Below are 23,187 nucleotides of genomic sequence, written 5' to 3' on the forward strand. Positions count from 1 at the left end.
AATTTTTCAATCATTCAAGCTCCATTTAAGTTGAGAAGCACCAAACAAATGAATGGACTTTCGATTAATACATTGAGAATATGTAAACATTTATAATCACTTGAAAAAATTTTGCGAAACAGGTTCTCTTTTCGCTTTTTGTATTTTTTTTTTTTTTTCTTCTATCTCTTCATCGATAACCTGATTCTCACGAAGTAAATTGCATGGAAGTTGAAGAAGTTAGCAGGAATTTGCTTATTAAATTGTCTAAGATTGACTTGCATATTATTCATTATTTGTCTTTTTTTTTTTCTTTGATCAATAAACGACTGAATGAATTCTGCGTTTTAGTTCCAATAATGCGTAGACGATATTGTAAAAAAAAAAAGTGAAAACAAACATAAAACAAACTTGTATGTACATGGTGCACACATTGTCTTTGTTTATATACTCTAATTTCTTGTGTAAATGTAAATAATATAACATCATATAAAATTGTGTCCGATTTAAATCATGCAATTTGAACATAATAATAATAAGAAAAAAATACCGTTAGCTTCGTTTTGCTACGTTGGAATTTAAGTTTACTGAAATATATTTTCACTCTAAATTATAATTTCTATCTGATTCATAGAATCAAAGATACTTTAATAAAGTTTATAGTTTTAACCGACGAGGCTCACTTCCAATTTCATTTATTAATCGTGGTTGGATAGAAAATGAACGTATCTTTGTTTTTCTTTAATTTTCTTCACGGTCATCCCCGATATTCGTCGTTTTAAAAATGATGATGGCCATAAATGAATTATAAAACTAGTTTTTAAACAGTAATCGTTACTTTATTTTATTTTATCTGTACAACTACAAAAGAAAAGCGGTTGTGTAACATAAGAAAGTTGAGAAAGAAAATATATTGATTAAAAACACAGTCTAATTTACAAGAGTCGATGAATTCTTTTCTCCACATAACATCGGGAGCTTATTATTATAAGGTATTATAATTAACGTTCTCTGATTTATCCATAATTTCATCTTACAGAAAACTAATTTAATTTCCATTATAAATAAAATATACCAGTTACAATCGCCTTAATTACATTTTAACAGTATACACGTGAACATTATATACACCTATAAAAATGGGCGTGATCATTAAAAATTGTTGTTCCATTAAAATCAGTATTTTTTTCGTTGCGCGATATTTATTAGGCACATTATTTTTTGCCCACTACTGTGCTGGCCAAGGATATGTCGGGGGTATTGACGGTTTGTATTTCGTATCGTACAGCTGTGCTTTGATGAAGTCCTCGTAAGATTTTGGCTCAGGATGAACCGTCGCAAGTTCTGTAAAACCAAAGTATCAAAGTGTGTAAATAGAAGAGCTCTCCGTTTTCGTAAGCTGAATATTTTCAAATCGAAATTTATGTATTTATTTTCTTGTTTTTTTACCACAATATTGCCGCTCAATTAATTATGATCATTCTTATTGTAAACAAACAAAGGAGCATTGCTCATCCTTGTCCAGAGTCGATCAATATGAATACTTACTGGACTTGTAGGCGTATTCCATTACTTTCACTGCTACCTTGAGCGAACACTCTCGAATATCATTCAGGGGTGGGTACAACCCACCGCTGGCAAGATCTGCATCTGTTACAATTGCAGCGAGGGCGTCGGCAGCGATCAGGAATGTTTCCTCAGGAATGACGCGCATCCCGGCGCACACAACTCCAAGAGCTATTCCTGGGAAAATGTAGCTGTTGTTGCCTTGGCCAGGGTGGAAAGTCTTACTCTCGTAAGTCACTGGAGGGAAGGGTGACCCGCTGGCAAAGATGCATTTGCCCTGTTAGAAAAAAAAAAGGTATTATACCGTACTACATGTCAAATGTTTTTATACCAAATCATATTCACACTTAGGTACGACATTGCCTAACAATACACAGTTCAATGACTTTTTTGTTTCAGGTATCTGGTATCGACAATCAGCCATCTTTGAGGGCTTTGGAGTCAGCTTAACTGCAGCAATATTCAAGATATCTAGTCATTTACCTTGGTAGCGATGTAAGCTTGTTCCGCAGTGCACTCAGCTTTACTCGTGGGGTTGCTGAGAGCGAAGATGACGGGTTTGTCATGGTTTTTTCCCATCTCCTCCAGTATTTCAGTTGTGAATGCACCTCCGATGGCTGCAGCACCAATGAGAACTGTAGGTTTCGCAGTCTTTACCACATCGACGAGGTTCCTGATCGGAGCGTGCCTTCTAGCATAGTGCAGCTTGTGCTCCGTGAGACCACCCTCAGGACGATTTTGCACAATTAAACCCTTCGAGTCGACCATCCAGATCTTGTCTTTTGCGTCTTCAACGCTAACGCCTTCTTTTTGCATTGCCATGACGCAAAGTCCAGCGATACCAAGAGCGGCCTGTGAGAGAAGCATGGGAAAAATTTTTCAATGAGGCATACGTGTAAGTTACTCAAAAATTCAACGATTTCCCATCATTCTGGAAGCTGGAAACGAGTCCAAACACAATGATGTACCATTCGTAACAATAAACTTTAACTGCTCAACTCTATTTTTTATGACGTTCGATTTTGAGCGATGAATTTTTTTTTCAAGTCTATAGTCCCGGGTACAATGCAGGCTTTGACTTTTATCAAAGATACTTCTAGAAGTATTTGTATAAGCACTATAAGATCCTTATTTCGATTCCAAAGTATAATTTTCGTCGAATAGGGCGTTTTGAATTTTAGCTGCCAGCACAAGGCTGCAGTGATTCTTTTAAATCGTCATCTTTAAGAACAATATTTCTCAGCACCTTGTATTTACGAATAAATGTCTTGGAAACAATTTGATTCGTGGAATTTTAGTTGATGTAATAGTTGAACTTGATCATCACGTTCCTCAGAGTAGTTTGAATTATGTAATGCAAATATTCTACCTTGAAAATGCTAATGACCTGTTGTTCATACTAGAATTATATCGGAAAAACATTATTCCTAAATTCGCAGTTACATCCAGTACATCCGTGTATGAAAATAGTGATTAAACGATGAATGGATCCATTTCTTCTGATTGTGAGCCAATGAACGAAAATGTTTTCAATATTCAATTCCAACTATGAGCAGGTTTGAATCTGTAGAGAAATTCGATACAAAATAATGCAATTCCTTGCCTCTCCAGCGCCTTGAAAGACAATTGTGTTCTCGGAAAGTTTGGTCCCTGTTACTCTCAAGGAAGCAAGAAGACCAGCAACTGCCACAGATGCTGTGCCCTGAATATCATCGTTGAAGGTACAGTAGCTGTCCCGGTACTTGTTCAACAGTTTGAACGCGTTCGAGTTGCCAAAATCTTCGAATTGTATCAGAGTATTTTGACCGTAGCGTTTCACCACCGCCTGCATAAACTCTTCGATGAATTCGTCGTATTCTTGACCTGTGACACGCCTGTGCCTGTGACCAATGTACAAGGGGTCATCCAGGAGTGACTGCAAATTGAATGGATATATGCATTAGAAATTTGTTAAACAAATATATACGATCATATAATCCATTTGTATAACTTTGTTCCAGTGCCGAAGATTGAGAATAAACCTAAAACAGCGCACCTGAGTGTTAGTACCGACATCCAGGGTGATGGGCAGACATTGATGAGGTTTTATGCCAGCCAGAGCAGTGTAAAGGGATAATTTTCCAATCGGGATTCCCATGCCGTTGGCCCCAAGATCACCAAGGCCGAGGATACGTTCGCCATCGGTTACAACGATCGCTCGAACATCGTGCTCGGGCCAGTTCTTGATAACGTCGTAAACGTGACCCTTGTCGTGGATGCTGATGAACAATCCTCGGGGTCTGCGATAAATCAATCCAAATTTCTGGCAGGCCAGACCGACCGTTGGAGTGTAGACGAGGGGCATCATCTTCTCGACATTTTCCCCCAGGAGGCGGAAGAAAAGTCTTTCGTTACGGTCCTAAGGAATGTAAAAAAAAATAGAGACCGTCGTCACTCAAATCATGCATCGACGTTGAGAAAAGTCTTCAACTCAACCGGGCTACAGATTTTGTCAAAGAACGTTGTTTTTTGGCCTGTTGCGTAAAGTCTTAGTAGTGTTTACCATTATTTTTTATCACTTAAATCTAGTACTACGCGATTGGAAGGATTTCAATCGGTACAATGATTACGACGTTCCTAGAATATTTACCAGCAATCCAGTGAGGTAGATGTACTTCGACAAATCATCGGTGTATCGGTCCAAATTCAAACGGCACAGTTCCAGCTGCTCGTCCTGAGTCTTTACGGCGGCAGGTAGCAATCCGTGAATGCCAAGAGTTTGCCTCTCCTCGATGGTGAAAGCCATTCCCTGAAAATGGTGTTAAAATTTTCTATTTAACACGGGGCCTGAGTAATTTGATAAAGTCATATAAAATACCTAATGAACTTTGATCGGAGAACGGACACGTATGTGATTCCATTGTGTCTGAACTATTGTACCGGTGACGTACAGAAACCAAATGAAATTCCGAATCAGTATGTGAATAGCTTAGTGCAAGCAGTACTTATACCTACATAGGTATGTAATGCTTTGCGTAGCCGCGTTCAACCGATTTTGAATTATTAATTCTCGACCGCGTGGCTGCGGTTTCATGTCCCTGACATTCAACGCTATGAGTTTCCGGAAAAAAAAACAAAAAAAAATAATTTTAATTGCTAAAAATGTGACTCACTGTCAGTCAAACCTAGCACATCTTGTATCATCAAACGTTCGCGCGAGAACCTTCGGTCGTTTAATTTCTATTGCGTCTTCTATTAGAAAAGGTCGTCGACCCTTGTGGTGCAATAGTCACGTCTTAAAATATTGTTGTAACAAGTTATACGAAGGATCGAAGGTTCTTAAGAGGTCAATATGCATTGTAGACAGGGCAAACATGATGCAGGGGGATACCTTTACAGACATCGTGTCTTGCGGCATTTTTCAATTACCAAGTACCTATCGTGTGACGATATAGATAGTGCAACAGTTGAATATTAATTGAGAAGTATTTAGACTTTAATTTCTTAACCGAGTTCCCATATCTATTCGAGTTTTCTATTATGGGTAATTCGTTGCGTAATTGAACTCTGGAGTGTTGTGAAAAAATATCGTATCATCTAGCATTCGGGAGGTAAACAACTTTTAAGAGATAAAAAAACTCTATACTATTGTCTTAAACAAATATTATTGATTTTTTTAAATCCTTACGTATATATACCTGCATATAGTCATTATTACTTGCCTACTCTTTTATCGACTATTGTGTAACCAGTGTCTGATGAAACAATGCTTTGTCCGAGATTAAGAATCGGATTTTTCAACTAGGGAAGATAATGAATGACCTTGGCAAAGCCACCGATCACGAAGCATGACGCAAGTCAATTCCACGCGGACGTAACTGAGGTTCATGTATCATATTTCTATGTCAAGCGAGACAACATCGAGACCTCCGGAGCTGAGAGTGAAAGGGTATAGAGCTGGCTTTCACGCTCTGACGTAGTAACATGTAACATACGTGTTCGCAGATTTATCGTACCGCTTAAATAAGCTCTGCTGCAGACATCGCGATTCGCCGGAAGCTATTTATCAATTACGACTTGGTTTCGTATTTGAAAAACTATTCCCTAGTCAACTGTAGAATTAGATTTGTACACCGAAAATATATAACCGATTTTCAACAATATTTCGTTCCTCTGATACTTGTACAGTTCAACTTCAATTAAATGGAAGAATATCTAAACATTAGTGATTAATTGCAGAGATGCAATAGTTATAGCGAAAAAATGTTTGGATCTTTGCTGTTTACTTGCTTACCGAAGAGTGCAGCTGGGCTTCGATCACCTCGGAAATAATTCCTATACACGTGTTATTTAAGTGCAAAAAATTTATGTAACTTTTACAATCAAATATAATAATACCATGCATCATGCAGGCGAGACTGGAGTTCGTTGATACGCCATGATCTACATTGATCTATACCGATGTACGAGACATCGATCTAGAGCAAGGCCCCACAATCCTCGATTATATTGGCGCATACTGAACGCTTGGACAATTAGCATTTGTCTCACGCTCAATGACATGCAGGTGATATCATAATTCGCAAACAAACGAGTTTAACGTGGCCGGATGCATAATGGAAAAAATAAGGTCATAAGAAAGGAAAGTTATCTTAACGATTTATCGTTTTTTTTTTCTTTTTCTTCTCAGTGCAGTGCAACGTCATTTTCGTCAACATTTTCTGAATCTGACTCATTTTTTTGTTGCTTCTTTGGCTTGTGAGAAAAAAAGATGACGGCTGCTAATATGGGGTCACATAGGTCAACGCGTGAATTCGATAAATGAGTAAAAATTAAAAGAAATAAAAATCAAAAAACCCGAGCTCGTATTCTCATTAAGGTAAATCGCAACCGTATATTCTGACTATGTATAAGTTCACGACCTCATCCGTAATAGATTCCCACTTTGAACGCGGCACGTTCTCCTATTCATCGCTTCAAACATCTTAAGAGCAATTTGAATCTCGTAATTGTTGACGGATTTTTGCCCAATTGATTTACATCAAATATCTGTCGAGCAAATATAATTAACACTTGATAAATCGACCGGAATTGGATTCGACTCGTCGATTTTTTTAAACTCTGATACCGATCGTAGAATATACGCTCTATTGTTAGCGCGTTGTCGTGTCGATACGTTTAACAATAAGAGCGTTCGAAAAGTGTGAAGTTTATTCTTTTGATGTAAATCGGCAGCTAGTAAGAAATATTCCAAGTGCAGATCATCGTAAGCGAGAAGTAGGAAATTGCCCCTGGTTAAAGTATTGAAAAAAATGATATTTAAAAATTGCAGTCAATTCCGATTATACGTGCTACTAATATCCTTGACCAAGTTCTTGTCCATTATTCCTCATATTTATTTTTTGTGCAATTTGATATTACACGCACCTGCACAGTTCGCGGGATCGACGTTTTGCATGTAAAAGCTTCAATTGCGGTCTGGAAATATTCTGTCAACGGTGTTATTTAACGCTCGAAACAACAATACCAGACAATAATAATTATGTATATGTGAGAACTGTATTAATTAGTTGAGGTGCCTCAGCAGCACTTCGTTATTTATACCTGTGCTGAATCACGTTATGATATAAGTGCCAAACGTAAATCCGACAGCACCCACCTTCCGCCATAGCAAAGCGGAGTATGTAACTAATATTATCCTAGGCGTATTTATGAACGTATATCATTATCCTTATTATTGTACCGACGTTAATCGCTTAAAAAAAAAAAAAAACAACCCGCGATATTACCGGTCTTGCTTCGGCATTTGCTTTGAACTTCAAACTCGGTTTTATTTAATTTAATACTTTTACCTAGCAATTTGGCGTTTTCTGTCGTAACACATATGTTAAAATGAAACGTCGTACCGTGTATAATTATTAAAAAATGTATTCGCAAAATTTATCAAAACGATGCCGAGTTTTCATTCGGTAAAAGTAGGTAGTGGATTAAGAAAAAAAAAAAAAAACGTTTCATTCTTGATGTTACGGTATCTTGACAAGCACGGAAATGATAATGCAGAAGCCAAACGAAAGGTAATTAAAGTTTCAAACAAATTAGACAAATATTAAGGTATACATATACATAATAAAGTGCACGTATGCGCGGTTCAAAAATCAAGAGTCCAATCGATCCTTGAACGTTGTTGGTTCTTTTGGCGTGCGGATGTAGGAATACATGAATGTGGCTAATTACACCTGCGTGATAATATCGGTGGCTGAACACCCATCGGAATTGTTTAAACAGTCGTGGATTTCACGCTGGAAAATACCCGAGGTATTAACATTGAAGTTATTTTTACCAGAATTAAGAGATACGCAGTGCCAAAGCTTTCCAGTATTTCTTTTCTTAGGATTTACCGAATTTGAACCGGTGATCGCGTATGTATGTCACTGATTAATCAAAGAACACGAACAAATTAGAACAGGAAATTCGACTAATTCAATTATTCGGAATGAAGAAAATGATAGGTATATTCAGTGAAAATCATTGTTCGAAATTACTCCACTTTCAGTTGGTAAACTTAGAAATATCCACAAAAATTACGCTCATTTGAACGTTTATCAGAAATATCCTCTGTCGATGCGATGGAAAGTTAGTTTCTGAAAAGTTATTGAAAACCCTGGAAGTTAAAATCACATTACGTACGTATCTGTTTAAAAATTTACAACAGCGGATTAATTTGCATGGCTCTTACGAAAATATCATTGAAATAAAACTAGTTACAGAAAGCCTGTAATAGAGGTTTTTTTTCTTTGTATTATAGAAAGTTTGAATTCTTCCAAAAGTAGAATATTGAACTATTGAATCTATATTTTTCCTGTTTGTCAAAGTTCATGATGGAAAATTAGCGTTTTAACCCGATATCGATTCTAGATCAAATCTAGTATCAATCATTCATACGATGCGACGGGTGCATTAGATTAGAGTCAATATTGTTTCAGATACGATCTGTTGCGGTTATCGCGTCTGTTAATAACTCGTTATGCACTGATACCACGCGTTTGATATATGATCGTAACACAGAGATTTCATCAATTGGCAACATATGCTGTATTATTACTATCATCGTCATGATCTTCCACTTTGAAATGCAGACGTCGTTTCAATATTTTTTTTTTTTTTTTCTTATATCGGTGGCACGAAGTAGACGTATGATTTCGATCAGATCAAAGATAGAGACGCTGTTACAAGTCATACTATTATCTATCAAAGGTTTTGAAAATTCATTGACCTATTCAAGTTTATGCAAATTTAAGTACCTCAATATTTATTATCAATGTAGGTACAACTCATTCTGCGGCTTACCGAATTCGGAGATTACATATTTTAAGCAGTGAAAGATGAGACAATTCGACCAAATGCCTTAATTACAGGAAGAAAGGAAAATATGTCATTTTTACTCATTGAATTATCAAGGCACAGATCTGGTTATCTCAATTTCAATTTAGTTAGTTTGTAAAAATGATTCAGTCTGGCGAATTGCTTGATTCAATAACAGCCTTTCTTGTCGCGATCGAGTGACGTATCGTTTCGAGTGAACCACTTGATGTGTTTCCGAAATTTAGTCAACTAAATACCATTACATTTGAAGTTTATGTATTGTACCTCCAAGTCGCGTGTTCGTTGATAGAAACAATTAGGTACTTCAAATAAAACAAGTCCACGAATCTAGAAAACAAGATATTTATATCGATCGAATGCCATACTTTGTTGATGTGACCGGAAGTTATTTGGATTAACTGGTTGAACCAGTTGCACTAATTTGTTTTTGCAACACCTGCATGGAAAGTCCATTTTTACGCATCATTCACAAGCACCGAAAGTAGTCTTTTATACACATGTGCGGGAAAAACTTTCGCGCATCGCTAGCGGTGTGCGAAAAAGACGGTCGCGCTTTTATCCACAGTTGCGCATTTCGCAAACAGCTGCACTAGCGCCACCGACGGAATAGTTTGTCACTCTTTGCCGTGCTCGACATCGTCACTGAACAGACATCGTGCCGTGGTTTCGTGTAAATATAATCGTGTATGTCGGACTTTCCATTACAGGTGTAGCAAACAATGGAGTTCGATACACGCGCGAAAGTTGGCAATGCCTATCGCGTGAATGCGCCACACTCGGCCTTCAACTCATCTCCGGGCTCGTGCTGCGCCTTAACGCTTGTGCGGATATAGCCACCTTCGCGCACTAGTATGGCAAAACACTATTACGAGGTAGAAGAAACACCGCACGCTTTGAAACGATTAGAGAATATATTCATCGTGAACATCAGTATACTAGTACTATAAACTGCCACTAGGCGGCAAACTTTCTCGTTACGGAAGCAGCTTCAGAGATGGATATAATATCGGGTAGTCGGCTGGACGGTCGGTTTCGGATAACGTGAGATAAATTTGACACCGAGCCGGGTATAAACAAGGAGAACGTAATACCGAGTTTCGAGTAAACGAATTCAATATTCGACTACACAGAACTGTACGGAGTATTACCGTTTGTATTCATATCACTTGCGTCGAATAATGCTTTCCATTCGTGTATCTATTCAATTCGAAAGTGAATGAGAGATTCCCGTGATTGAGATTATCCTATAACGTACAATAATCAGTTACGTGAATTAAAGGTGGCTGGAGAAGATGCAACAAAAATTAGCTACGCCTACAATAACAAGAGCAGGATTTAAATTGTATAGTTATCAAACAATTCAGTTACAAAACCCATTTTCAATACGTATCATTACCCAGATCTATGTTTCCCGGATAGGGTAAAAGTGAAACTAGTTAAGCATTCTACAAGTTTCTACTACTTTTTACTAAAATCAGTGATATTAGATTAATATACCAGGTAATGACTAAAAGTCCACTTAATTCTTCGGTGTGGTTGTGAAATTTTTTCAATGCAGTTTTACCGAAACTAGACTCGAAAGTTTTTTTTTTTTCTTTTTTTTATTTGCAATACCTAAAATATTCCCGCACTAATTAATTTTAGTAGATTTCAAGTGTGATTTCAGTTACAAGCGTGAATTTAGAATTCAGTGTAATATCAGTGGAGTGAGAAATCTTTCGATTTCAATGATATTCCAGTCGTGGAGTAGAAAGTTTTTATTTCAGTGATTTTTCGATGGTACTTTGGTATGCTGTTAGTACAATTACAGTGAAAATACAGTGTAAAAAATTTTCAACTACAACGTGAAATCCAAGTGTAAAGTAACTTCGGTTCGATTTCGGTGGGACGGAATCTAGCGGTGCTAGCAAGGAAAACGGGATCTACGACTAGGATACCCTTCCGTCGATGGCCAGGAGGGTTTCCGGGATTCGCGGGACGTGCTCCTCTTGCCGAGGTACCAGCGTCCACCAGGTTCTTTCCGTCACGTCGGCCATGATATCTGACGACGAGGAGGTCGCTCGGCCAGGGTGCAGAGGGCTCGTCAAACTTGTCATACTAACAACCTGCAGCCCTGGAGACCGTTGCCGGGGTGAGTTTTCGCTTCTGATTATAAACCGAGGCCCGCATGTTCGATCGATAATAACCCCTTTTCCTGCACATCTTCGTTGCGTAAGGCCAACGGCCACCCTTACACGACCCGACGCCTTACCTTTTTGTCAACCATTCGCAGAGCGCGTGCAGCGTTATTGGTTTTTTTTTTTTGTTATAGCGTACACCGCATGTTAAATAATTGTCGAGTATACGAAGCGGTGGTACAATTTTCTGACAAATCGACTGTCGCTATTTATTTTGTAGAATTATTCTCGCGTTGCGAGGAAAACGCAAATTATGGAGAAAAAAAAAAAAAAAACAAAACTCAATTTCTGAAACATGTCCGAAACATCTCAAAATCGTCCAATAAGTGTTTCTTTACTCAAATAAAGGCGTTTTGAGTCAATCTTTTCATTTGAAAGTGAACGGATTAATTGTGCGTAGACGGAGTCTTAAGAATTGAACAATTTGCACTATTTTTCACGGCTACTGTGAAAAGCTCGGTAGAAAATTTAACTTTCATTGTTTAAAAAATCTTCGGTTATTTTATTTGCTGCCAATGACGGAAAAGGCGAATGAAACAGCATCGTTATTGCGTATCAAAATGAATTTGAGCAAATTCGAACGGCACAAATTGACGGTAAGTCATAAACTATGTATTTGAGAAAAGGTTTTATCCATGGGAAGATCCAGAATAAACTATGGTATTTTTATTCAATTATATTAAAGTTTTTGGGCTGATTTTTTTCAATATAGAGATCTACAGACATAGTTTGACAAAAACAAGTTATCTACGCAGTAGATAAAAATATATTTGTGTATGTTGGGTACGACAGATTTTCATCAAAGAATGACCGAGTTTTTATCATTTTGTACGTTGTATTTGAAAAACCTTTTTTTCAAATTGTTTATATCTTAGCTTGGGTTATTCGAATTTCCTTAGATTCATTTTTTGATACATAGTAGGGATGTTGTTTCGTGATTAATATTATTGGCACAAGTGATATTCCTTGAGATTCTATTTTTTTCCTTTAGGTTTAATCATTCGAGTTTTCTACGAGAAATCAGGACAATATTTCAATGCTATACAACCTTGAATTATGTTTTTCCAATGAAAAAAAAACGTATATTTCTTCCGGCGCATTCAAGAAGATTGAAAAATGAGCCAGGGAAAAGTTACCTAATTTACACGAGTTTTGAAAACAAAGAATACTTTACAATCATAACAATAATGCAGACGAAGTTTTCGTACGAAATATTAATATTTATTTGAAATTTCTAACGAATCCGAAATATAATGCGTCAACGTTGAAGAATAATAAGAATTTTAAGTGCAACACAGAGAGTTCTGTGATAAGCTTGGTCGGCGATTCATTTATCTTACTATTTCATCAATATGTCCCATCAATTGGTAACGATTATTATTGCTAACGTAGTAATAAATTTATCCGCACTGAAGTACGTACGACATGCGGATTTTCTGCTACATCACAAATTTTCTGCTCAGTCAGCGTATAGAGAATAACATTGCATAATTACGTAGCTATGTATACATATACCAACGTAAGATACCTACGTGCACAGAAATACACGCGAGTGTCGTTTGACATTTCTTTTACACCCGAGTTCCTTGAAGTTAAATAATGACACCGGTTATTAGCCACTGTTACCATTACGCGTCGTACACGTACGTTTGAATATATCCACACACGTTCTATCCGTGCGGTCAGCTGTTACCTCTTACATCTTATACCAGCATGGACATAGAAATTTGATGACTTCATTTCGAAACACTTTCGAGACTTGGTGAAATTTTATATTGCCAATTCGGCTTTGCGATTCTGAATGTTCGTGTAGGAAGTGTACAGCATGAGCCTGTCCGATGTTCCCTTTTATTTTCTCGGTTTTTCTCTTCAACCATTTCTCTCTCTCGCTGTTTGCATCTCCATTTTTCCAAATGAATTTTCCAATTCTCTAATCACCGACAGCTATGATTTATGAAAAATGTTGAAATTCCGGGGAAATCTGGGAAACAGCCGACGATGAAAAGTGTTATGGGATTGGTAAGCGGGAACACGTTAAGAAAACGTCAGGAAAAACGCGTGGCACATTTTCTCAAGTCATTTTTGTTCATTATACCTACTGCAGCCGCTTCGAGTAACGTATTTTTTCTACTCATTCGAGCTTTAATCAGACATACTTTAATCATGCCACTTTTCATAGCATAAGAATTAAAATTGTCGGGGAAATCAATAGGCCGATGACACACACTGTCTTCAAGCAAACTGGTCAGCGTGGCTTTTTTGTGGTTTGGCATGAAACTGGACACAAGACGCGTGGAAAATACCATTAATTGTCAGATCAGGTAAAACCCCTCGTACTGTATACGTGACGCTACACGTCACAATATTTGACTATAATATGTATCAGGGTGTTTCCGAAAAAAATAATTCGCCATTATACACCGTGACACACTCTAAAAAGTTCTACGTTACGTGAAAGATCGCGCTCGTTTGATTTTTCACTTTTTTTAAACGCTATTTTGAATTTGTAACGAAACGCGTTATAGCACTTCAGTTATTATTTCGTTCCTGACATTTACATTCAACCCAAAGATCTCGATCTATAAAACAAGGATATACAAACCGGGAATCTTATTATCCAAAATTAAAAGTTTATATTAAATTATAACTATTTTATGAGGTTGAATTAATAATGAAAAAGCCGTCAGGCCACTTTATCAAACATCAACTGGAGGCTTGATATTATACAAGTTTGAGTCTTCTTCGTGAAGTAAATTGATATTATGATTGACAAAAGCAAGGAGGAAAATTTTCATTCACGATTACTTTATAAATTCTGAAAAAAAAATGTATAAAAGTGAAATATCAACCGATCGCGATCTCCCGCATAACGTAGAACGCCAGTCTTTTGCCAGAACCTTTCTTTCGTCCTAAGCAAAATTTTCAGGGTATGCCATGGTGGAAAATCGTAAATCATTTTCTTCCGACCTCTGAATCTAGGAAGCTATAAATTGCCAACTATGTTACCATAGATCATGCGAAGTGTCGGCCCCTAAGCGCGGGTGCATTATACACAGGCATGCATAGGTGCAACAAAACGTATCCGCGATCATGTGTAAATATAGACGACGGTTCTTCGTCGCTGCGAAGTGTCAAGGCGTTGTTCGATCGAGGAGCAAGTTAGGGTGAAATTATTCCAAACCTTGTTCAGCTGGGGGTTCTTAACGTGGTCCAGGCCGCGGGTCAACCCGGCGCAGACGTCGTCTCCTGGGCCCCGTTGCCCAAGTTGATCACGTTCAAGATTCGACATCGTAGAATCGTGGAATCTGGTTGCTCGACAGGAACTGTCAGCTACGCTGTTGGCTCGAAACCTGCAACTGACGGACGGGCTTTGTAGAAGACGTAGGCATATCACGTCACCCTGATCGCCCCTCCAAGGCGCAGGCGCAAACCGTCCGGAGCTTTTCCTCGGCGTCGCGGCGTCGGCGCCGAGCCGACAACGATATCGTATCCCTCCCTACGTTGTTGGTTGTAAAAATATGTTTTTCACCGCGATTTCTTGATTTTTTTCCGTTTTCTTACTTTTTTTTTTTTTTTTTTTCCTTATCAGTTACATTGTCAACAGGGGAAGCTGTCTACCATTTGGCTCGCGGACGAGATTTTTAAATATAGCGCCAACATCCGGCAAAACAATATATTGTTGCTATCGAATGTACTCCTCCGTCCCCCCCACTTTGATACTTTATCAACGCGCAGAGCACTTGGTGTTGATCAGCTGTTAGTCACTGGTGACTGTAATGAACCCGGCAAACTTCAGACCGTACTGTATTTTTCCACCGCGGTAAAATAGGTTTGTTACTTGCAATGGTCGAACTACGATTCCATGACGAATTTATCGTTCGGCGTAGAATTTTTATACGGACGTATAAGTCGGAGGGTGAAATTTAATGTTTGAAAAAATTCGTTAGGTTTCTTTTTCGACGTACGTTCGTTTAAACTTTTGAGTATTTGTACTGTTTTTTTTTTTGAATACATTCTATCATCAATCTGTTGAGCGAGAAAATGCGAGACTCGTGTAAACAGCTGATTAGAGAAAAAAGTAATTCGAAAAAATGTTCTCAAAGATCCGTGGCGATTAGATTCATATTTGAATTCTGTTGCTACTTTTGTACATTGACCCTGAATTTATTTTCTTTTCCTTTTAGAGAATATATTGTTACTGAGATATAAAATTATAATCAGGAAATTGTACGCTGAAGAATGATTCGAACAATTTCAATTATTTATTAGGCCTCTTGATCGGGAATCAATTTTTTTAACTTCATGCCTGCGTAATATCTTATCTTTGCAAAAACGTGACGCGCGAAACTGTCTATTGGCAATACATACGTATACATAAACATAACAGATATTACACGTTTCTAAAAATCCTCTAGCCCAAAAGAAAGTGAATTAGTTAAGGATTAAGTACAGGAGTGTTTATTTTTACGTGTTTAAAATCCGACGAACGTTTTTGCCGTTTAATTTCTCGTAAAACTAATTGAATCTGAAAACCCTCCAAGACTCGCAAATAATTTAAATTTTCTCGGCTGCAGGGATACGATGTGAGTGGATGAAATCAATTATCACAGTATTGTAAATTCTTATCATCGAGTTATAAGGTTGTTCGGATGACGCCGCGAGAATATCTAATATTTTGGTCAATCATTAGAGCCGGACGTAAGTAATTGTAAAAATTGCCTCACCTATCTTGTCCGCGTTCACTTCTATCGCAAGTCGATTCTTCCATTACCTTAGACTCGCATATATTATAGTTTAAACGACGCGAGAATATTTTACACGAATTATTTATCCGCGACAAAACTTTTCTTGACATATTACGCGTACGAAGCAGTTGATTCAATTGTCCCAATCAGCTGTTACGCCTGTCTTATTCACCGCCTGTCTATGCATGTATGTCTTCCCTAAATCCAACGATCGCGTCCCCTTCGGATTTACAGTGATTAATTAACAGATCCACTTTATTCGGCAACCGCAAGCTTCTTGACCCTGCAGCTGATATTTCTACCGCGACTGAGATTTCCCGTGTTATGCGCATGTCTACTTAAAATACTCTTACGCATGGACTCATAGTACATTACACACATGTATGTATCATGTATACCATCACTTTCCGCAGTTGTGTTCGTAGTTGATTGCGTCATTGCTCGGCTCACAGCTGATCACGACTCGAAAAGACTCGCTTGGGCTACGATTTGCATTTGCGTTATGATTCCTGATATGGTTTCGTTATCGGGTCAGCAGGAACTGATGACTTTCAGTTTTAAAGTTTCTCTCTCTCTCTCTCTTTTTTTTTCTTGTACTATAAACAATGTTTTAACGAAGGTAAAGCCCCGGCTGAATACCTTTACACGTCTGATTTAATCGGTTCGATGAGTGGACACTTTTTACCGCAAGACGAAAATCATTTTAACGATCTATGTAGTCGGATTTCAAATTGACGCATTATTTTTTATTTAATGGGCATAAACATTAATGCTAGAGCGTGATTACGAAGTTGATAAACAATCGCAACGATCGCTTGGTACAGTCAAGTCATTATATTGATTTCAGCGTAAGTATAATTTGTAAACAACCGAAATTAGCGACGATGATTTAACAATAAGTGAAAGTTCTTGAAATCTGTCACTGTGATAGTCCACGAATAGTCGATGAATCGAAGATAGACGTTGAAACAAATATTTTTCACCCGAACCTTTGATTCTCTATCATTTTACTGCTGATATTTGATCTCCCCGGAACCCAATCGGTCGGACTAAACTCTAAATTAAGGATTCTGAAGCTAATTGTAAGAGCTTTTCGCACGAAAGAAAACACTGCGGGAATGATGCACTTTATTGTGAAAGAATTTTTGATTTTCTAAAGAAGCTGAAATCAATTGTCTCGTAAACTATAATGATATAATTAATCATGCGAAATAAAATGATCCGAAGAAATGTTAGTTTTTTTTTTCGAATTTCTGCGGCTCCGATTAGTGGAAAAAGGGCCCTAAATTAGATTCTGAAAAGACACAGTTTTTACACAATCAAAAACAAAAAAAAAACTATGTCCAACCCGTTTGAATTTTTTCCGAAAAGTTTTGGCTAATATCAAAAAAATCCTACAATCGCTTCGTTTAGCTGCTATTTCGACGTAACTTTGCGAGAAGAAAAGAACAAGGAATACAAAAGTTAAAACCGAGTAACGATAAAATTCTTACGTATTTTCGTGGTTGGTGGTCCTTCGAAGATCTAGTTATCGTTTTGTGTAATCCTGGAGAAAAGGGTCGAACAAATCTACTTTATGAGAAGAGAATTTTCATTCCAAACATTGCGAAAAACCAAGGCCAATCGGTGTTTTAGATTCGAGCTATCGATCCTCCTGTAGCGGCTGCTTGAATTTTAGAAAAATTCCTTCAGCGTGGTCTGTTATTCATTAATTTTCATACTCATTAATCAGTATTTTGGAAATGACTTCTGATTAGGTTGTATAATTAAGCTACGATATGCAAAGGAGGATGTTGGATGTTGGATGTTGGTTTGACTGGAATTCTTTTAGTTTTCAATGAACTAGATTAGCCAGGTATCATTCCTACCAATTTAGACACGTGTTTAATTTGTAGTTGATAAATTCGAAACAACCAAAGCTAGGACGACCCGATTTTTCGATACGCACATGGTATTAAAGTATACGAACGAGTGATATTTATATCGTAAGTTACATGTATATTATATTATAGAGACGTATGTAATATTTTTTGAGCAATCATTTCTAATCTCCGCAGGTTACGACACCACACGCATACGCCAAGCGAATCTTAGCCAAATTATTGCATCATAGAAGTTTTTGCACTCGTTTTTCGGTCTTACAGATATCAAAGTTCAAGCTTTTTTTTTCCTATTACAAAGTCTCATCTATGCATTGTTACGATTTTCATTTTATAGTGCTGCGTTATATATGCCTTATTTTTATTAATTTTTATTTTTTTTTTTATTTTGTCTAACAACCAATTTAGTGGCAACGTAATGCTAAATGTTTTACTATGCTAATTGCAAGATTTCGGTGTATTCAAGCATAAATTTATTTTATAATTTGAGATACTGCGAGGAGAAATTTAACATAAAATCAGCCACGTGCCACAAAATCTTGTTGGTTGATAGCGAAAAAAGAGCAAGTTTTATAGCATAAAACTACAAGACTAATTTTAATTAATCGCAAATCTCCGCGGCGACGAATCGCTTTAAATCAAATCACGCGTTTCATCGATGCCACTTTCACGTGGCTGAAAAAATCGCACGATTGTCAAACCAATCGTAATCGGGCAACAGGAGAACGCGAACCGATCTCACATGTTACGCGTGTGATTTGCAATACCGCGTATAGATACTATAAGCATTAATAGCTTCTTGCTGTAAATGGGCCTGAAAGAAAGTAAAAACTGTCGTTATGATTTTTTAGAAAAAGAGATTCGTCGAAACAGCCGACATTTTTTTACCAGCAGTTCAATTATGGGATTATTTTTGCGATACGGAAACACAAAAAAAAAATTCACAGAATAAAAAAATCAACGATCGAAGAAAAGTATACGTTGTTAGTTTGTCGATTGTCGTTAAGTGAAACAATGAATGGTTTCACTGTGCGAAGTACGAGTAATAGATTATAGCACAGAGAATATTTGACAAGTACAACCAAATTCTTTGTTAATTTGAAGTATGGTACGGTTTCACTGTAAAACGAGGTCGGCTGAACGGAAAGTATATTTTTACTCGTTGCGTTGTACGTATACAGAATTAGGACAGGAAATTGCGCGTGCAAAAAATACCGGTTGAAAAACGGGAGACGGGTTCGCGTTCACGCGAATGGATGTAAAGAGCCGTGAGATTTCGTAAGTTGTTGAAAAAATGCTGACTAATGATTTCCACCGAATGTGTAACGAAACGACGACGGAAGGAAATGGTGCAGCTAACGGCTTCGATTGGTCGAAAATCGCTTCTAAATTTTCACACGCAAATTTGCACCATATTTCCTCAAATTTCTCGCATAAAATCTACGCCTTTAATTTTTTTCCCGTACAACAGCCATGCGAGTTAATTGTTTTTACGCGGTGATAATTCCCGTGGAGCGCGAGATTCTGCAGGCGTGAATTTTCGTCAATTTGCATTATTTGATAACAGGTAAATTCCGACTTTGGGGAAATCAACGATCATTCTTGTTGCGTCACTTGCGGTATATTATCGACGAATGTAATATCCTATATATATATATATGTTATAGTAACGTGTATTACATGAACAATAATAAAACCTGATTATTTCAAGGGTATAACCGATTTACAGATGGCATATATCAATGTATGGATAACGTAAGAACTATGCTGGATGTTTTTTTTTTCACCTTTCAAGTTTTCATACAAAGCCGATTTAGAAATATCCGTTAAGTATGCAGAATACACTTGGAAGACAGATATTTGCCTTGGGAAATAATACGTAATACATTGTTCTGTTGACAGAATGTAGGAAAACGATTTTTCGAATTTTGTATAGTATGTATATTATAATTTCAAAATTTTTACAAAAATACGGCAAGTTTCTTTTTTTTTTTTTTTTTTTTTTTATATGGAATCATTGACTTGTCAATTACACCCGAAAATGAATGATCGGAGAGATGATGAATTATCATCTGTGTACTCCTGTTACTTAACAGCGTAATGGGACTAATCTGAAAAGTTATAATTTACACAATAATATCAATATATCGATCGTACAAGCATCGAAGGATCGGCAATAACAGTGAGTAAAAATATAACCAATTGTAACCGTTGAGTGTAGTTATTGCCGCATAAAAATTATCTCTATGAAGATATGAATTAGTTCATTAGCGAGACAGGAAGATTACCATAATCTTGAGCTGTGAAAAACAATGTCTTGCGGTTATTTCTTTGTACATAATTCAAATATAAAATATGCGCGTTACATAGATGTTTGAAAGAAAGTATAAGAAATCTCAGTTATAAACATAGAGAAAATAATATTATTTGTCATGACCTCAGCTTATCGCACGTTATTATTCTATACGAAGGCCAAAGAAAACTGAATGTAAATATACAGACTGTAAATTGAACGTTATTTCACAACGAGCGAAAACAATCCTCTGTTGGTTTTTTTTTTTTTTTTTTTTTTCACATCACAACCACTCGACCACAACAATGCATGAGATTCTGAATTATCCGAAAGTATCGTCGTGGATTGAAACGTTCGACGATTACATCGCATGTCAGCTTGTTATTTAATTATCTAGTATTTGGTATGCGAAGTAATTAATTAAAGTCAATTATGAACTTGAAAAATCACTCCTTCCTGACGCGGATCTATAATTCGTGGATCTATAATTACGTACATCGCTTTCTCCCGAGTATCGCGTACAGGAAATCAGTGAGCGCTGACCCGAATGTGTCGAAAGGGGAAAAAAATAAATAAAAATGTTGATACGCGACGCGTCATGTGTAAACATTTGTTATTATATACGTGATATTTCATTCCCCCTGCAAATTTCTTTGCAATTGTTAGCTAATAGTTCATGTTAAAATCTGCCTTAATTTTATTAGTCTTCGTAGGTGGACCCGAAGTTGTTAGAAAAAATAAGAAAAAAAAAAGAATGTTACACCATCTTTATTAACTCCGGTAAAATAATTTACCTCGCGGAAAAAAACGGACTCGTTACGTTGGAAATATTCAAGGTATTATCTGGTATCCGAAATTGTACAAGTCATTAGTTTTTATCATTTTTATTTTTTAAATTTACAGTCTCGGTAATCGAGAAACTAAGAGTACAAAGTTTTATCGTTGTTCTTACTGATCGCAAATATGTAGAGTATAGAGGCTGATAATTGGAAATTTCGGGCACCTTATAACAAATTGAACGTCCGTCATAGCTATTGATAATTATTGTTTTACTACACAACTTTTACTCACGTGGTTATCTCCGAATGCCGACAAGTTCCACAATTATTGTAGAGATTCTTAGAGTCCTTTGAGTCCTTTGAGTGGATACCGCCCATCACGTTGAACGATGTCACGAGAAATGGGAAGAAGATATTTTTCCAACAATCTCTTGCAACAACAACCGTCAAGCGAGTGCTACTCTTGTCGCAATTGCTAATTATTCGAGAAAATATTTCAGCTTATCCATTCGTTTCGCTTTCGATCTTAGCACGCGTGTAGTAATTAGTTTAACAACTTTCGATAGTCAATCGGATATTATACTCAGAAAATTTATCGCAATTCTTACAATTACAATTGTACCAATTACCGCAGACTTTTGATTCGCGCATCGACCGCTGATCTACGATTTCCACTTTTCGCAGGTTGATCGAATAACTCGATCTTGCGACGAGGATGAATTTAGGAATTTGCGGCAGTACGCGACGAGCTTCACCGAATTGCGAACATGGACTGGGAGATTGTTTGTATCGCCGTCGGCTTTCGTTTGTTGGCTGATCGTTTAATAGAGACGCGAATGGATGGAATCGGTACGATTCTGGATCCAGCGGGGAGTTCGTAGGAAGTGGAGGAGATCTAGAATCGTTATTGCACGTTACTTACGTATAACGAAAATACGGCCTCGGCCTGCATTGCCGTTCAAGCTTTAACAAGCCAAGCCTTACAATAGCCTCTACATTAGAACGAGATCGCCTTTCTCCTTCGCAATTAGCCTGACACCTTGTCGAAACCGCGATTATCATCGTTAGATATTTATTTACAAGTCTTTGAAGCGTTGCATTCTATTCGCGAATGCTCAAATCACAAGATACATTTTCGCTGATAAAAAGCACGAGTAAAGATGACAGAAAATTTTTTTCCAAGCATTCGGATGATAATTGACATTATAAATTGATGATAACGTTAATGAGGAGCTCGAGATACATCGAGTGTACGAGTGGATTGGAAAATAATGACAGGAAATAAATTGAAGGATTTTTAAACAAGACTTATCTTAAACGAGAGCTTATTAATGCGTTGATAAAAAAAGGCCAGGGGCTAAGAAAACGCGCCATAAACCTGAGGGGGTAGAGCGAATGTTGATATGGAGAAAATACTCGATCGACGAGTAGAAAAAAACAATGAAAAAAAGAAAATGTACGATAATTTTTAAATATAATTAGTTTAAATACATATGGGACATTCCACGCCAATTCGACCTGGGTTTTACCCTTGACCTTTCAGATTTGGCGCGCGATTTTTTCTATTATTGTTCTCACTTTGAAAGGTACTACAATTTTTAGAAATGTTCTTCTCGACCGACCAGAATTAAAAATTTGAAAAAATTTGGAAAAATCTTGCGTCAAATATAAAAATTTTCAAGCTTGGACCCGGAATGGGCCGATTTTCCCTTCTTACTGTTTTCAAGCTTTTTCCGAAAAAAGACGTAGAAAAAATTAGAAGCGAAAGTCATTTTACTATGGATGGCTGCTGAAACATTTTTATATGTCACATGGGATTTTTGAAATTTTTTTCAGAATTTTCGGAACCATTTTACCATTTGAAATTTTTTTTATTGACAAAATAAAGAAAAAAATCTTGCGAAAAATCTGAACAAACTTTCAAATATCCAATGTGACATACAAAAATCTTTCAGTAACCATCCATAGTAAAATGATTTCCGCTTCTAATTTTTCTAACGTTTTTTTTTCGGAACAAGCTTGAAAATAGTAAGAAGGAAAATTTTGATATCTGACACAGGATTTCTCAGAATTTTTTCAAATTCTTACTTTTGTTTGGTCGATAAAATCGTTTCTAAAAATTGTAGAAAATTCACGTTGAGTCGTAAGAAACGAAAAAAAAAACCGAGCACCTTTCAAAGTGAGAACAATCATAGAAAAAATCGCGCGCCAAATCTAAGAGGTCAAGGGTTAAACCCAGGTCGAATTGGCGTGGAATGCCCCATATATAATGCCAGAGCATAAATATTGCTTGAAAGGCAAATATCTATGCGGTATAATATTAAAAGTCATGTTTCGTACTGATTAGATTTTACAATTACAGATTAACAATAAATATTATAAATCTATAAATATTTTATATACTTA

At 36.9% G+C, this 23,187-nt stretch overlaps 1 protein-coding gene and 1 long non-coding RNA gene across 5 annotated transcripts in view; one reads left to right on the forward strand and one right to left on the reverse strand.

Annotated features, from left to right (window-relative positions):
• Positions 1-871: 871 nt before the first annotated feature.
• Positions 872-21,547, reverse strand: Men (Malic enzyme). 4 transcript variants are annotated; one of them, XM_046616603.2, is made up of 8 exons: positions 21,074-21,547; positions 14,266-14,434; positions 4,175-4,333; positions 3,581-3,943; positions 3,149-3,460; positions 2,029-2,397; positions 1,528-1,822; positions 872-1,323 (listed from the first exon to the last, which is right to left on the reverse strand). In XM_046616603.2, the coding sequence occupies exons 1-8, from the start codon at positions 21,157-21,159 to the stop codon at positions 1,208-1,210; spliced, it is 1,869 nt and encodes a 622-aa protein (XP_046472559.1). In that variant the 5' UTR covers positions 21,160-21,547; the 3' UTR covers positions 872-1,207. The 4 variants fall into 4 exon arrangements, with proteins under 4 accessions (XP_046472559.1, XP_046472555.1, XP_046472551.1 ...); XM_046616599.1 differs by having other exon boundaries at positions 14,266-14,440; XM_046616595.2 differs by lacking the exon at positions 21,074-21,547 and adding an exon at positions 15,809-16,101.
• LOC124214403 (uncharacterized) overlaps positions 9,799-23,187 on the forward strand; it is a 77,288-nt gene continuing 63,899 nt past the window's right edge. The window contains exons 1-2 of the long non-coding RNA XR_011177216.1: positions 9,799-10,407; positions 10,555-11,038. This is a non-coding gene — a long non-coding RNA (uncharacterized lncRNA). The remainder of the gene's footprint in view (positions 10,408-10,554; positions 11,039-23,187) is intronic.

The sequence above is a fragment of the Neodiprion pinetum genome, chromosome 1 (assembly GCF_021155775.2).
Source record: "Neodiprion pinetum isolate iyNeoPine1 chromosome 1, iyNeoPine1.2, whole genome shotgun sequence".
NCBI lineage: Eukaryota > Metazoa > Arthropoda > Insecta > Hymenoptera > Diprionidae > Neodiprion > Neodiprion pinetum.

Excerpts from the sequence above, each read along its gene's own strand:
- Men (XM_046616592.2), bottom strand. The coding sequence starts at position 15,939 with ATGTCAAGAAAAGTTTTGTCGCGGATAAATAATTCGTGTAAAATATTC. Across the intron at positions 2,398-3,148 it reads TCTTTCAAGGCGCTGGAGAG|GCCGCTCTTGGTATCGCTGG; the intron begins GCAAGGAATTGC and ends CTTCTCTCACAG. Across the intron at positions 1,324-1,527 it reads GGAATACGCCTACAAGTCCA|AACTTGCGACGGTTCATCCT; the intron begins GTAAGTATTCAT and ends TTGGTTTTACAG.